Source organism: Melospiza melodia, chromosome 12 (genome assembly GCF_035770615.1).
Source record: "Melospiza melodia melodia isolate bMelMel2 chromosome 12, bMelMel2.pri, whole genome shotgun sequence".
Taxonomy (NCBI): Eukaryota; Metazoa; Chordata; class Aves; order Passeriformes; family Passerellidae; genus Melospiza; species Melospiza melodia.
In genome coordinates this window covers 24,921,525-24,938,081 of record NC_086205.1, presented here as the reverse complement: position 1 = coordinate 24,938,081, position 16,557 = coordinate 24,921,525, and the positions used below count along the sequence as shown (strand labels likewise).

Below are 16,557 nucleotides of genomic sequence, written 5' to 3'. Positions count from 1 at the left end.
TCTTGTTAAAATCTAAATCTTGGGATAATTTTGTTGAGAATTGTTTTCCTCCAGCAGCAAATAAGTCTGAACCAGCGGAAAAAAAATAATGGAACAGTAAGTGTACACAGTGCTTATTTTTTACTTTTTATTTGATGTTCACCATGTCCCCAGCCTTCCCTAAATGACTCTGAACTTGAGTTGAGCCTTTCCTTAAGCTGGCACCATTTTCTGTGCAGAAACAGAAGCTGAATTAATCTGGCTCTTGCCAGCCCCAGTCTAGGTGTGCTCACAGACCCACAGAGCCAGTCAATGGATGGGAGCAAGGCTGGTTTTAGCCAGGCTGCAGAAAACATTTTCCTGCTAACTGGAGTCCTGGCAGGGAGCAAGGGCTTTGACATGGAAAAAGGGGGTTTCTGTTTGCTGCTGGATACCTTTGTTTTGTTTAAATCATTACTTGGAAGCATCTTTAAAACTGGCTTTTCCACAACACTCTTCGAGAGAGGAACAAAACCACAACTAAATATAGCTGGAAGGCAGAGAGCACAGTGGAGCCATCCAGGAGCTCACAGTGAGTCTCTACATGGGAGAGACCTGACAGAAACTTTTAAAGCTCAAAACATGCACGGAGCAACGGGCCAAACTGAATAGCTGAGCAAAAGCAGCCCTGCAAATGCTTTTATAATAACTTCCCCTCCCATTACTCCAGAAATGTACCCACTGGAAACAGCAGCTGACACAGGAATGGTGACTGAGACCCACAGGGCTATTGAGGAGCTGGGCCAGGGTGAAATATTGATTAATCATCTTGTCATGCTGGGTCTTTGCTCAGTTGTGTAGATGGGAATTGAGAGGGTTAATGTGCAGCTCCTCCATCTAGGAAGGCTGCTCCATCACATGGGAATGATTTGTTGACTTACAGGAAAGTGCAACAGTGGGGTGGAACAGTAGGATGATGCTGAAATGAGCTGAAGGGATTTTTGAAAAGTATTGACTTTCTTTTTTTTTCCTCAGAAAAAGTTAAATCACTGTAGTAGAAAGCCAGAAACATCAATCCTCACTCAGCATCTGTTTGCACCTGGACAATTGCACCTGTGTGGTCCATAGGGGAGTGTATGACACAAAGACAAAAACTATCCAGTTTGCTTTGTTTATTGGGGGATGAGATGAGTAATCAAATCTGGGTTTGCTTTTCAGCTATTCCTCTGGGTGAACAACTGTGGTACTGGGACAAGGCAGTGAAAATCAAGGTCATGGTAAGGGATCTACATAGAGATGAAGGACTCGTTGATATTACAGAAATACACTTTGTCCCCTCTGCCCATCAAACCCCATGGGCAGTGCTGCACTGTGACAAGAAAATACCAGGTTCCAGATAACTAATGGGAAAATCAGCCCAAGGATTGGTGGCATTTTCTCCCTAATGGTCACCAGAGCTGGTTATGGGCAGGGTGCGCTAACCCTGAGCTCAGCTCAAGGAGTACTTTACCTGGCAGGTCTGTGATAGGTGTGCTGCTGTAACCCAGAACATTAAACCCAGGGGACACTGTCCCACCCTTTCTCCACCTCCCAAACCCTCTTTCATCTAGGGCAGGTGAGGGCAGAGCTGATAAGGGCTGTCACTGCATCAAATTAAAGGGGAAAACGATCTGGAAAGCTGTTTGCAGATAAAGCTTGACTTGATTAATCTATTTGTTCTCTGTATTTGGCAGAAACCTAAAACCAAGTTTCACAGTGGCTTTAACTGCCCTAAAAATAATGGCCTATTTATGCAATTATCTGCAGGTACGTGGCCATTACCTTAGGCCACTGCAGTACAAGAATATATTGCACACGGGATTTTTTTTTTTAATCTATTTACTTTTTTTCCAGGTGGGGTTTAGGCTTCCTGCATGAAAACCATTCCAGTGTAGGTTCTCGGCTTGCCACCAACTTGTGCAGAAGGCTTTTAAGCTGAAGGAGCAAACCAAACAAGCCCACACCTGGGCTGAAGACAAGAATGACACGTACAGGTTATTCTGAAATATAACTTAAATATCTTATTAAATATCTTAGGAGCTATGAGAGGTCCTTGGCCACTGACACAGGCTGAGAGAGGAGCATCTCAGCCTTTCTATCTCTGCTGATGAGAAGATCAACATGCATTCCCTGGGAAAATGCTGGCTTTTCTTACATCCCTCCTCCACAGGTTGCCCAGAAGCAGGGATTCTGATCTGATTTCAAAGGGAACATAAATTAAAATGCTCTTTTTTTTTTCCTTTTTAGACTCTAGAAGGCTCATTTTGTGCAGTGGGAGGCTCATTTAGCTTCTCAGCCATGGATTTTGATCACTCTGGTGAGTGAATATTTCACTATGCACCAGCCAAGCCACTTCTTCCCAACAAGCAGCAGGCAGGCAAAACTCAAACACAGGGGTCCACAAGTGCTTTTGAAGGTGACACTGCACCGACCTCTTCTGTTGAAACGACCTAAATATCCCTCATTTCCAAGGTAGTGTTTTGAACCTTAGAGGACTTCCTAAACCCCTCTAACAGTCAGTCTATTGAGAGGCTCTGGCTCGGGTCCCACGTTTCATGGCCAAGTCCAAGACACCTCCCAGTGCCCCATCCTCTGGTTGCCCTCATGACCCCACAGATCCATCTTTGCTGCAGGGGAAATGCTCCTTTTGTTTTTGCCCCCAACTCAGACAAAACCAAGACAAAAAGGAAATGGATCCCTTCAGTTTTGTAGTCCTTTATTATTTTTTTTTTTAAGTTGATCCTCCCATAGTAATGTACTGAAATGCGTAACAGTTACATTGTACAAAGCATTTAAAGAAAGTACCTCAACTTGCCGATTATTTCAAAATGAGATTATAAACAAAAGGAAAAATAAATCTGGTCCCTCACTAAAGGCCAAAAAAACCCCCAAAAAATAACTGAATACCTTCCGTTATTTATTTATTTTTTTAAAACATAAATTTGGAACACTTCATCTTACAAATAGGATTAACATGAACATAACATCACACAAGCTCGCAGACAACCAGCATAAAATATTGGGTACAGTTTTTTTAATCAGAAGAATCATGCTTTCATGAAGAAATTATAACTGTTTATACAATCGAATCAATTTACTGTATTACAAAAAAAAAACAGAACAAAACTAAGTCGCATCTATTAGTTATTTAGTTCATTAAAAGGCGAAAAAAAATAAAAGAGGAATGTAAGAAAATTTCAAACACTGTTTTGCACTCCCATATACACAGATCAGTTCACCTCACTCTTTTTGGAAGTACATGGGTGCCTTACGTCGTAACGCAGTGGGGGACTGGAGCAGTGCTGTTTGTTACAGGAACAGTGCTATTGTAATCAACAAACAATCGTTTGCCAACAAATAAATACACGGTACACACAACACAAAGGAGAAATTAAGAGGGTAGGGGGAAAGGAAACAATACAACAAAATAGTGACATGATTGTCGAAAATTAAAAAATCTCCTTACAATGATTCGAACTAGTGGTGCTGTCGATGAACGCGGTGCTTTCACGGAATTATCTGGATGATTTAGCTTCTTGGAGTAGTGAACATTCATAGTTTACAATATACACAAGCCTCTTATGTATTGTTTCTCAGAGTTCTTTCTTTTTCCGCCATTTTTTTTCTCCTCGTTTTTCCTCTTTTTTTAAATAATGCGGTTGAGAAGGTAAAAGAATTACGGAGAGAACAAAATATTCCCTGTTACTTCTTTCTGCATTTACGATGGATAGTGTGCATTTGATAGAACTATTTTCTTTCCTTGAAGGGCTAAAATGCATAAAGCTTTAATGAAGAGATTTGTACATAAAAGCAACTGTTCCCAATCCTGTGTCAAACTATCTTATACAAAAAGAAAATCAATTCAGTTCCTACTTTAAAGGAGTGCCCATGTGTGTATCAATGCAGTCTTAACCCTCCTGCCCCTGCCCCTCAAAGCCGGGTGAACTGGAAGACACTTTTTCCCGGCCCCGTTTACGTAATCCACTGAAACAATTTTTAAAATTTTATTTTTTTTTTAAAGTCGCATTGATCCTCCAGAAGTCAGCAGCTGCCTTTGCTGTGCAAAACAAAATATTGAGAATAAATAGTTTCTTTCTTTCTTTTTTTTTTTTTTTCTTTAAAATTATTCCGTTTAAGGTCACCAGACTTTAAATGAGTGACCCTGCAGATTTATAAGGCATTCTGCTCAGCAGTCTTTTAAACAGTCATATGTGAAAGAGCCATGCTACTGGTTTGGACTTGGTCCCATCCTCGGAACGACTCCACACTGTCATACGTGGCTGATGGACTGGATGGCGCTGGATTCCGCGGCGGCTCTCGCCATGCTGTGCCACATGTTGGGAGAACTGTGGGGTGCAGAATGGAGGGAGTCCTTCTCGGAGAGAGAGAGCATCATGGCATAGGCCTGGATGGGGACAGAAGAGGGACAAGGAGGTCACATTGCTGAGCTTGGACCCGCGCCACCCGCGCGTGGCCAGGGCGGCAGGCAGGATACAGCCATGGGGCTCAGCTTATTTAAAAAAAAAAACAACTAAATGCTTTAGGTAAAAACCACTGTCAACCCCTTCACTGACACTTCTGACTCACTAATAGTAATAATAATTTCTGCTTTCATCTGGTTTCACAAAGCTCAGAGGAACCTTTAATAGTTGACAAGGTCCCAAAGTCTCCTTTGCCTTCAGATTCTTGGCACTGGAGTCTCTTTTCAAGAGGCTGAGGAATCACATTATCCCTTGTCTCGTCCTGTATTTCACCAAATGTAACAGTCTCCTTTGCTGACCTTTCCTACATGCATATTCTGCAGTTTTTAAAGCAGGAATCTTTCAAAGGGGCTAAAAAACCCCATTTTAATTAGTTAATGTTTAGAAAACGGCAAAAAATAGCACGAGGATGCCATTTCAGTTATTGCTGTTTGTAAAACATGCTGAGGAGCTAAAGGTGGTACCATCCATCAAAAACTAAAAAAATAACAAAAAGCCAAGCCAGCCAGAAGATCAAGTCACATCCCTGTGAGGCTGCAGCTAAAATCTGCAGCATCAGTGTCAGCAGAGTGGGACTAGTTCTTATTGTGGCATTTCTGGGGGCAGCAGGAAGAATAAAAATAGTAAAAAAAATAGGAAAAAAAAATGGAAATCCTCTGTTCTCAGGGACCAGAGCACCCTGCCATGTCTCTGAGGTGCAGTGGGATGTTGGGTGAGCCTGAGGTTTGTGGACATGAAGCTGCCAGCTCTGTCTGACAAAGCTGGAACAACCCTGCCTGCCACACACTAACAGCTTAATCCTGCGGGTATTTGGTGACAGAAATATTTTAACTGAGTTAAGCTTTTACCTGGGATTTGGATTTCCTGTACAACGGTTGCTTGAGGTCCTCTGGCAGCTGGGAAGCATTGAAAGCTGCCAATTCAGCTTCACTGTATTGATTTTCTTCCATTTTCCTCATTTTGAGGCTATCTGTGAAGTGCCTTATGTGGTCCAAAGCCGAAAGTCCAGTCTTATTATACTCCTCCTCTTTATACCTACAAAAACACCACGGAGGTTTTAAATGTCAATTAAATGATCCTCTCTGCGCGCCCTCATCTTAGATTTACACATCTGAGAAATTTCCCCCTTTTTCATATTCATAAACCACTTTGCCTCATGGAATGGCGATTCTGAAGTAAAAGGAATTCCCTTTTCTGCTCCAAAGAAAGGGCAGTTGAGTGGGGGAGGCAGAGTTTGTCTCTCTCATGGTGTCTCCACAGCCTTTCACAAGGCCATTATGAGACATCCAGGACGGCTCGCAGAGCAGATAACGTCTCTCCCATGGAACTGTCTCACCCTGCTTCCTGTCTCACCCAGAACCTCACAATAGCTCCCCAAGCACAGTCAGTTTTCCTAACAAGGGCTCCAGACTGCACGAGGAGGCTGAGAGCAGGGCTGGTGCTGACCCAAACACGGACGCACGTTGCTATTGTGAGTGGGAAGCGGCCGCTCTGCAGCGGTTCCCACGGCAGCCGGTTTGGTGCTGGCACTCCTGGGTGGTTTATTGTTCCCATCCCGCCTATCGGGCACACCAATACTCGGAAGGAACCAACCTGCCAGGGGAAGCTTTGCAGTTCATGTCCAGAGCACTCGTTTCCTCATAATCCTCCTCGGGAGTGCCCTCGTGCATGTCGCTCGTCGCGGGCTCTTTGACTGCCTTCCCTGCCACTTCACTCTCCTCGTCCTCTTCATCCATCATCACTTCATCCTCCGCCTCCTCGTCGTCCAGCAGATCCGAGTTCTGGCTGGCTACCATGGCTTTTTCATCCTTAAAGTGGCTGCCATTCATTCTGAAAGGAGCAAAACAAATGCAAGCTATAAACACAGATCAGATATGAGAGCTCCTCATGGGCAGACTCATGGAGGCAGATCTGAAAAACATCTCTCCCAGCAGAATAAAGTGATTTCTGTATTTTATATCTTGCTTAGCTTTAGACATTCAGGCAGCACTGGAGAAAATTCCACTCAGAAATCAGTGGGACGTTACAGCACCATCAGCATGGGATTTTCCTGTTATCCTGCTAAAACTACTGCTCTAACAAGAGGCGAGTTCAGATAACCATTCCAAATTTTCCCATGCATTATTTCATCTCAAGTTTCCAATCATATATTTAGTCTGGGCAAAACAGCTCACTGCCTTTGAACAGAAGCTGTAGGGGCCAAGAAACTTTGAAAATTAGATCTGGCATTTTTTAAAAAAACGACATCCAATATCGCATTCAGAGTTTTAAAGTCAAAATTACATGCATAATTAATTTTGCCCACTACCACCCCTCTGGAAGCCATATTGCTTCACTGAATGTATGGATTTCATACATGGGAAGGTAAGGGACTTCAGCTGGAGACCTGAAGAGTGGTCTGCAACGTCACCTCCGTGCTGAACTAGGTTATTGACTCATTTGAAGGGTAAAAAGCAATGAAAAGAAAGGTCATAAGGCAATTTAAGTGCATTTATTCTTATTAAATGAGTAATTACAACAATACACACATGGAAAACCATTTGGTCTACAAACTGTTATTACGCTGCCCTTTGCTCTCAGACAATGACTTCTCTTAACTACTTCCTACGGGATTTTTATCAAGGACATAATACCCATGCTGAAGTAGGGGTTGTTTGGTAATGGTCTCAACCCTGTAGGATTCAGACTGCATTGTGTCCATCACATCAAATGAGAACTAAAGAAATTCAACACGGCCTCAACGAACGCCCAACAAGAGGCACAGGGACGTGAACAAGCTGCACCCAGTGGAGCCCCCCCAAAATTCGTGCTACCACCGTATCTGCCCCCACCACGTCATGCAGCACAGAGGCCTTGATTCATCTATTGTTCTCATTGTGCAAAAGGTCCTTAACTCTTCCAGGAATACAGTTACAAAAATGGAAACCTTATTGTCCGCACGCAGTTTGCCTCAGACTCTGCGTGCTTCAAACTGTGCGGGACAATATGGGATAGACCCAACGTTGGAGCAAGATAATATGAGCCCTCACAGCCTTGCTGGTGTTTAACATTTGACTTTCTGAGGAGCAAAGCTGGTCTCTGCCACAATAACAGCACCGTTTTCCTGAACATATTAGAGTTTCATCTATTTTCCGAGCAAATTCCAGCTGACTGCCATGAGTTTAGTATTGCATTGAAAAAAGCTCTTGGGAACAGTCTGTCTTTAGAAGAGTATCAAAAAAATCTGAGGTTGTGCAGAACAGGGAGAACTGAAGCAGCCGCCTCCCTCTAAGATCATCAGAGAAATATCTCTTTATCATCTTTTATTTAAATAGGCAGAAATAAGAAATTGTTGAGCTCAGTCTGGGCTGCCAACTTGCTTGTTATGCTCAATTGAGGCCGCTAAAAATGAAAGGGAGATGGACTACAACCAAAGTAACAAAAGCCATGTGATTAAGAAAACAGATTCTCTAATTTTGCTTTCAAATGCAGCAATTTGCCAGGGATAAAATATCCGTCAAGAGCAGTCTGAAGTGCCAAATTTAGAAAGGAAACACTGCACAACCCAGCAACCTTTCCACTTTGCTGACTTCCTGTTGGAGGACATGTTGAGACCAGATGTGTAAGGAAAAAAAATCCCAAGCCCTCATTGCCAATCAAGATGGAATGAAATTTGAATATGCATGTAATCACTTAATCCAATACTATAGTGGAAATTGTGTCGTGTCTACCCTTTTTATCCCTTCACAAGGGCATCAAGAAATTGAGGAGACAGCAAAGTTTGCCACCAACAGCAAGAATTTTTTGATGTTGATAACGCAATGCCAATTCAAAAGGGAAAATAATGCATAATGCAACACCAATCCCAAAGAAATATGTGGGGGCTCCGTCCCACAGCCTTTTCTGCTTAGCTGTACTTTTATTAACTGAAAATATTTAGAAGTGGTCTCTCTTCTGTTAGTTCAGAAGAATTCAAACACCCATATACTTAATAAATCTTAGTAGAAAAAGCTCTTTCACATGCTGGAGCTCTGTGGACTCCCAGCGCCCACCCGCAGCCTCGCGGGCTTTTGGCTACTCAGCATCTTTCTTGGGATTGAGTTACTTACGGGAAAGGACTTCCAGCTACAATCTTTCATTTGATCCAAGAATTTAGCCCGGTCTACTTTATTAATTACACATTTAAATTGCACTTAAATCCTAAGGCTCCATGCATCTAGCCACAGGATGTAGAATTCACCTGTTCTGCCGTGAATGTAAAGAGAAGGAATTTTTCAGCAGACTTAAATCAACGGCGGGAGCCTGAAGCTGAGAGCTCCAGATACAAGGAGAAATGTGCTCACAGATGGAATCTCTTGTCCAGCACCTGCCACTTGGAACATCTTCATACCCAGTGGGGAGAGAATCAATACATTTTTTTTCCTGAGACACCAAGGTGGCCACTGAATCAACCAGATTCTGAAATAACTCTGGCCCCAGACACCATCAAAAGTGAACAATCAGGTCTGCAGACCTGGAAAAGGAGTGGTGGGCACCTTCTGAAGGCACAGATCAGACACAACTCACCTCTCCTCTGAGTTTCGGGGGGATTGATTGTTGTGGTTGCTGTTTCCAATAAAATTCCTAATTTCTGTGAAGTAAGAGTCCTCCTTGTCATCTAGGATTGCCCCTGTGCTTTCCAGTTCTGAGTGAGGTGAAGATGTTGCAGTACCTTAAAGCAAAACATATGATTTTTTTTCTGCTTCTTTACATTTTCTATATTTAACCATTTAAATCAAAATGAAATTGAAACTCTGGTTGATACGGGTGAGAGCCAAAAGCTGGTCAGTGTGAACCATCAGCTTTTGGCCATAAAATCAGTAATTAATGGGCAAAGGTGATTTCCAGCCAAAATGACTTGGTTGCATTCTGGGTACCATTTCCATGATTTATCATCACTTTTGCCATGTCTGTATTTCAACATCTCCCTGCTGCTGCTTGTGATTCCAAGACTGTCCATTGATAACTGTCCTTCTTAGACCAACGGTCGAGCTGAGCAAATGGAACTTAATTTTTATCTATCAATTATGCAGATTTGTTCAAAATATGGAGCAGCCATTGACATATTCACTGAGAGCCCAGTGTCAGATGCCCTTCTCTGAGCACTGGGGAAGGGACAGGTCTGCATTGACTGCATGCCCCTGGTTGCCTCCACTGAGGCAAAATGCAGACTGGAAGGACTGCAGAGAGGGTTTTCATTAAACCCTGCAGACACCCAAACCAGCCCAATGTCACCCTTCCTGCCACTGCCTGTGCTGCTGCTGCACAGTGACCAATTTGCTTTGGGGCTTGAGAGGCACCATTAGCTCCACAATAGCCAGTGCTTTCCAGCTCCTGAAGGTGGGAATATTTCAGAAGGTGCCAGGAAAATCTTTCAGAGTGCCCCCTGAGACTCTAAATCTAGGACTCCTAATTGAGAGCCAAGCGATTGCAGAGGTGGGATTAAACCAATTTTCCCAGTCTGTTCTCTAGACGCTATGGGTCGGCTTAATTAAAACCAAAAGAAAAGACATCATCCAGTGGTCTTAAGTTATACAAGGGGAGAGTTTATGCTGGGATTTTCAAAGCACTTTAAACGTCAGCAGAGCTTAGGCACTTACATATTTTGCTACCCCCTCACCCGTTGGAGCAGCGTGTGCCTGTGGAAGGGGCAATCCCTGCACACGGGACAGGGAGCAGGCTGGGGAGGGAAAAGACAGGAGGGAAAAGACAGAACATACCAGACATGTTCCCGTTCTCGTGCTTTTTCAGATGTCTGTCAAGGTTGGTTTGTTGACCAAAACACCTGTCACACAAGTGACACTTGAATGGCTTCTCTTTATTGTGGATGTTACGCACATGTCTCTGCAGGTTAGAGGATATGCTGAAGGATCTGTCACAGTATTTGCATCTGAAAAAAACCATCAAAACAAGCGGGCAGGAAAGAGTTTGTTAGTAGCTGGAAATGTAAGATTTGTCCTAAGATACATGAAGAGCCTTCTGGGCTCAGGCTCAGCACCCAACCACAGCTCCTTGTTCCCTACTGAGGCTCAATCCTCCCTGACATAAAGACAAATTTTGGCTAACTAGAGAGCCGTGCTCTTGGAATGGAGACACAACTTCTATGGTGGGGTTTTCAGCTTTAATTCATATTAGACTTTATATTTTAAGTACTGCCTCTAGCAATGAGCATAATATTTCTGAGCTAACGGCATCAAATTAGCTATGGTAATTGAGTCTCATGTTTTTAAAACTGTTGCACGCAAAGTTGGGAAGTTTGAAAACAGTAGAGCAATAACTCTATTGTTTCATGTGCTGCCAATACAATACAATTAAACACTTTTGGAAAAAACATGAAACAGATCTCTTCTAATGCTCAAATAAGGTAAAAAGGGCTATTTCTTTTCCTATTCTAAATTATACTGTGTGATTAAATCTTTTCTTGAGGAATTAGCTTGCTTGATTGCTAATCCCAGAGGAAATTCGGTTATCTTGCAAAAACCAGCAATAAACAATCCCAACCTTTAATACTGTGCCAATGTGAGTAGTTTAGTCTATCACTCTGGTACCAGAGGCATCAATTTTCATACTCTGCAGCGATTTGGAGTCCCTAAAGCCTTTACTGTATTGCTCTTTAAGCCATTACTAAGTCATACTATAACTATTCCAAATTCTCTGGCTGGCAACCAGCCAAGAGTCTTCACCACTTTAGTTTTTCAATCTTTTACTTCTCCCGTGCCTCACTTACACTTGTCAAGGATGTAAAATGTTTTTTAGTGCTGAAATCACCCATTATGCTACTAATTGCTTGTGGCTTTTATGCAGTGGACGGGTATAATATGCATCAAGACCTCCCTTCAATAAAATTAGATGTGAATCTCATTTCCCAAAGAGACTAGATGCAAAAAACATTGTTTCCTCACAAACAATGAGCTTACTCTGCTCTTTACAGCTCATAAAAAGCAGAAATCTGTACATTTGTTTTACTGGAACATGAACTGGCCTCTTTCCAGTTTAAATTAGCCTTTCATTTTCAATAAGGTGAAGCTTTATACACATTTCTGCATGTGACCGTCCTGGATTCAGTATCACACACATGTTCTTATCAACAGGAGAGTACACCCACATGGGTTTTGGTTAAGCAGACCTCAGAAAGGATCCAGATTAGGCAGGAAACAAATAAATACAGTAATGCCTTTGCAACCAGGACCTTTCCGAAATCAGATGACTGACAAATCACTCAAATTTAGGCTGCAAATAACACCACAGAACTCCAGTAAAAAACATTTTTGTAAGGGAAAATAGGTCCATGAGCCCTACTGAACATCACTTCAATCACACTGGTTCAGCAGTGCCAGCCACCCTGCCAGCAAGGGCAGGACTTGGGGGCTGTGTTGGGAAGCTGCCCCAGCCAAAAGGACTTTATCAAGACCAAAACTCTCCCCTCTTCTGCAGCTCCAACACCAAGGATCAGCACAAAACTCTTGACACCAAAATGCAATGGTGGGCCCAAAGCTAAGGAGGAAGGGCTGGAACTGGTCCAGCAAGGATGTTGGATTCCCTGGCTTTATTCAGAGAAAATGCCTGCATTGGAAGGGACCCCAAAGCTTGGCCACGGCACAGACAGGGGTGAGGGTGTGGTACCTGTAGGGCTGCTCTCCAGTGTGCGTCCGCAGGTGACGCGTCAGGTTTGCAGATCTCGGGAAAATCTTGCCACAGTATCTGTGATAAGAAAATGTTTGATAAGACAACACATCCTTCAGTGGCTTCATCCCAGTTTGAGCCGCACTGGGTGCACAGCCCGAATGGAATCATCACAGCATGGTCCCATTGCTTTGGTGCAACAACATCTCAATAAAAGCACTCTGCAAATGGAAGAGGTCCACACACACACAAGAGTGGGGCTGGAACTGCTGGCACCAACCAGATTTGCTTGTGCAGAAGCAAGAGTTACATGAAAAACCTGTTTTAAAGATCACCCCGAGGTTCTAAGCCCACTGGATGATTATCAGCCTCATTCAGATTTGGAATCAAGAGAATCTGTTATTAAAGCCTTGGATTTCTGCCTCTGTGTAAGCAAATTTCAAACCTTTCAACCAATTCTACGTGTCAGCAAACGTGACACCGCTCTGTGCATTGAATAGGATCAGAGCAGACAAGACTCAAAGACCTAATCCATCAAGGTATGTTTCTATAACAACATGTCTTGAAAGAAGGTGACATGTTTTCAAAAAGATCAGATAAACCGATATGCCAGTGTCAAACGCCTGCACATTCTGGAGATGATATAGAGACCTAAGCAGTGCAATTTAAAAACCATTCTCCAAACTCGATAATACGTCACAGGAAAAATAATGGCAAAAAAAAAATTATCATGAGCTCTGAGCTCTCCCCTTCATTCAAGTTGCATGTTAATATTCAGTTTATAATTGGCCCATTCTGTTGAGGACATTTTTGCATGGGGACAGAGCACACACAGCACTCTCTTAAGTGAATGAGGGTGGTGGCAGCTCCATGCAATGACTTTGAAGATTGCATCCCTTCACTTTTAACATCCCATTTATTTTTTCACAACGTGATGCATAAGCCTTCAAAATACCCACACAGCTAATTCCACTCTCCTGCACAAAGCTCCCATTCATTTTGGGTGCACATTCAATGACTATCTTCATTGTGGGATTTTTTTTTAAGTCTGTACACACAAGTCCTAATAAGTCATGTATTTTATCACCGATCCCTTTGGATATTAAAACCAGAAGCCAGAGAGAAAACACGTCTGTAGTTTACGATCAAAAAAATCAATTATGAAAGCATGCTTTTATATATGAAAGTGATGAGAAAATTTGGAAAAAAAAGAATTGTTTATTTAACGGTTTCCACCTCATTTATCAAACCACTGTGATACAGGGTGATGCCTTAGGATTTAGCTTTTATATTTTTCAAATCTTGTACTGCTTTCGTGTATAACTCTAAAACTCCATATACAGTGTTAGTTACTGTCTTCTACTGACAAAACAGCTCCTCTCTGGGCCCGAAACTCAAGAAGACATGTAAACAACAGTGAATTGGGAGGGGCAAAGTTGGAGTAAATTACTTCATGACCTGAAACTGTAATTGGAGGATTAACCTCTGATATGTAAATGGGCCAAACTTATAATTGTCTGAAAAACTCGTGACTGTTGTCCATCTTGGGTGCAGCCTCTGGGAGTCTTCTGACAGCCCAAGGTGTACCTATTGAAGGCCTTTAACAAATACCTACTTTTATTCTCTTAATCTTATCCAGCCTCTCTTCTAGGCAGCCACTCCAATGCATCAAGGGAGAGCTCTTTGTTTCGTAACACCAATAATTTAATAAATAGAATCACGGATTCACAGAATCACTGGGTTGGAAGAGACCTTCAAGACTGAGTCCAACCCATGCCCAACACCTCAACTAAACCATGGCACCCAGTGCCACACCCAGTCTATTTTAAATACATCCAGGGATGGTGATTCCACCACCTCCCTGGACAGACCATTCCAGTACTTTATCACTCTTTCAGTAAAACGCTTTTTCCTAATATTCAACCTATATTTCCATTGGCACAGCTTGAGGCTGTGTCCTCTCCTTGTGTGTGAAGAGTCTTCCTTGTTATCTTGGATTGCCCCTGTGCTTTCCAGTTCTTGGAGAAAAAGAACAAACCCACCTGGCTACAGCCACCTTTCAGGAGTTATAGAGAGTGATGGGGGCACCCCTGAGTCTCCTTTTCTCCAGGCTGAGCACCCCCAGCTCCCTCAGGGGTTCCTCACAGGGTTTGTGTTCCAAACCCCTCACCATCCTCACTGCCCCCTCTGGATGCCCTCAAGCATCTCAAAGTCCTTCCCAAACTGAGGGGCCAGAACTGGACACAGCACTCAGGGTGTGCCCTCACCAGTGCCCAGTACCGGGACAGAACAACCTCCCCGCTCCTGCTGGCCACGCCATTCCTGATCCAGGCCAGGAACCCCAAAGGGAAACGCTCTCCACGCTGGGAACGGCGAGTCCCGAGAGCCTCCCTGCTGGATTTCAGAGCAGGGGGTTGCAGGGGTACCTGCAGGTGTAGCGCTCCTTGCCCTTGCGCAGCAGCGTCTCGGGCAGCGCGCTGGGCGGCGCGCGGAAGTTGAACATGGACGGCACCGACTGGATCAGCTCGCTGGCCTCGGGCTTCAGGGCGCTGAAGCTCTCCAGCTTCTCGGCCATGTTCTCTATGGCTGACACCTGCAGCAGGAGAGAGCACAGAGCCCACCACCGTAAGTAATCTCCTTGGATTTCTACCCCCAACTGGCAACCCAAATGCAAAGAACATCAACTGACAAGTGAAAGAAGAAAAAAAAGAAAAAAAAATTCAGTGTAGATTTGCAGTCTTGAAAATTATGGGTCATGAGAGTAACAATCAGCCAGTGTACATGTCTTATTTTTAAGCCCCAGCTCCTACAAAATTCCAGGTTTTGCAGTCATGCTCTGTGGTTGTGTGCCTACCAGTCCATGCATCCCATTACAGAAATCATAGAATTTATTTTAACATATTTATTACCAAATGAACAGAAATAACAACTGAACTTCCAATTTCATTTTCTTAAGGACTTGCAGAGGACACATATTGCAGAGGAAACCTTATGAACACTCTAGCTCAACGAAGGGTGCAACAATCCAGATCCAAAGAGGCTCCATCAATGTCCCAGCCACATCCAACCACCCAGTCCAGTGTTGTAGCCCATCATAGCCAAAGACAATTAAACAAACACAGAAGAAATGAAGCGTTGGTGGGTTTGGTGCTCTGTATTCACATTCCCTGTTAGATGCCTATGCTATTTTTCCACCTCTTAATATTCTTGCTCTACCTCTAGTTGCTTGTAACCCCCATGTGCTTTGGGATGGCTCCACTCTTGATTAGCTGTCTGTAATTTGCAGGCAGTGGGGATTAAATAATTTCTGGAGAACAGTTTCCTTTTAGTTGTCTGGAACTGACCATGAAAAGCTCCTCCAAAACCTCAAATATTGCCACTCGAAGAGTTCAAGAATGCTGCTGAGCCTACTGACAGGTGAGAATAACCATCCACCTCTCCATAACACCACAAACAAATGAAAAAAAAGAAAGCCAAGCTCTCACCTACAGAGCACAAAACCCACAGCATGAGCCCTGTGCAAGATCTTGCTTTTAACAAAGAAGGAAATTATATGAAAGACAAGATGTTGAACCCTTCTCAGCTGGAACACCTCCACAGACTGTTCTTCAAAATCCATAAAAGGCTCCTCTGATTGTTGGAAAACTGAAATTTTAATTGGAGGGACTGGGAATTTTTGCAGGTTTATTTAATTTTATTTTCATTGGCAGAATTACACGGTTGTCTCCTGGCATGACTATTTCCATGATGGCTAGCTCTGCCTTTGGGCTGGGTTGTTTTTTTCCCTTTAGCCTGTAGCCTGCCCTCTCATTTCATGCTCAGATTCCTAATGCTGAGTACAAATTGCAACGTACAGGGTACCACTGCCAATTTGCCAAATGTCTTTCATCAAACACAGTGGAAAAAAATAAAAAATCTCAGAGGGAAGTCAAGATACATTTACTTGTCAGGCAACAAATGTGAAAGCATTGCGAGGCAGTAAGGGCTGTAAGCTCTGGGGTTTGATTCATAATCACTCAGCTGCTAAAACATTCTCCACAGATGCAAGTGGACAGCACATTTGTCAATATGAAGGATTTTGACATGTACTGATCACAGGCATGAGATATGTAATGATGATGCTGCTGGGAGAGGAGGTAATTCTATCTCGGCACCGAGATGTCATTATCAACCCATACACCTCAACATTACCATATATTTCTTTTTATACGACTTCATATTCTCCTTTAGTTGGAATTGATTCTTCAAGCTTTTAAAATAATCCTTCCACTGCCTTTAATTCCTTCTAATTGCTCCCCACAAAAATTCACTCATCTATTTTACAACTGCTGAAAATAAATGGTTTGAATGAAAAATGCCCTTTGGCCTTCGGGCTGATTAGCAATGACAAGACAGTGCATGGGTTATGATATCGCATATTTATGGTGAAGAATAATAA

The 16,557-nt window shown here is 43.0% G+C and overlaps 1 protein-coding gene across 7 annotated transcripts in view; it reads right to left on the bottom strand.

The window, feature by feature from the left end:
* Positions 1-2,696: 2,696 nt before the first annotated feature.
* The window catches only part of MECOM (MDS1 and EVI1 complex locus), a 325,429-nt gene continuing 311,568 nt past the window's right edge, over positions 2,697-16,557 (bottom strand). For all 7 annotated transcript variants that reach the window (XM_063167354.1, XM_063167356.1, XM_063167359.1 and 4 more), the window contains 7 exons: positions 14,546-14,712; positions 12,120-12,197; positions 10,217-10,386; positions 9,024-9,168; positions 6,072-6,308; positions 5,327-5,513; positions 2,697-4,402 (listed from right to left, as the gene is read on the bottom strand). In XM_063167354.1, the coding sequence (XP_063023424.1) occupies positions 4,268-4,402; positions 5,327-5,513; positions 6,072-6,308; positions 9,024-9,168; positions 10,217-10,386; positions 12,120-12,197; positions 14,546-14,712 (1,119 nt within the window). In that variant the 3' untranslated portion in view covers positions 2,697-4,267. The remainder of the gene's footprint in view (positions 4,403-5,326; positions 5,514-6,071; positions 6,309-9,023; positions 9,169-10,216; positions 10,387-12,119; positions 12,198-14,545; positions 14,713-16,557) is intronic.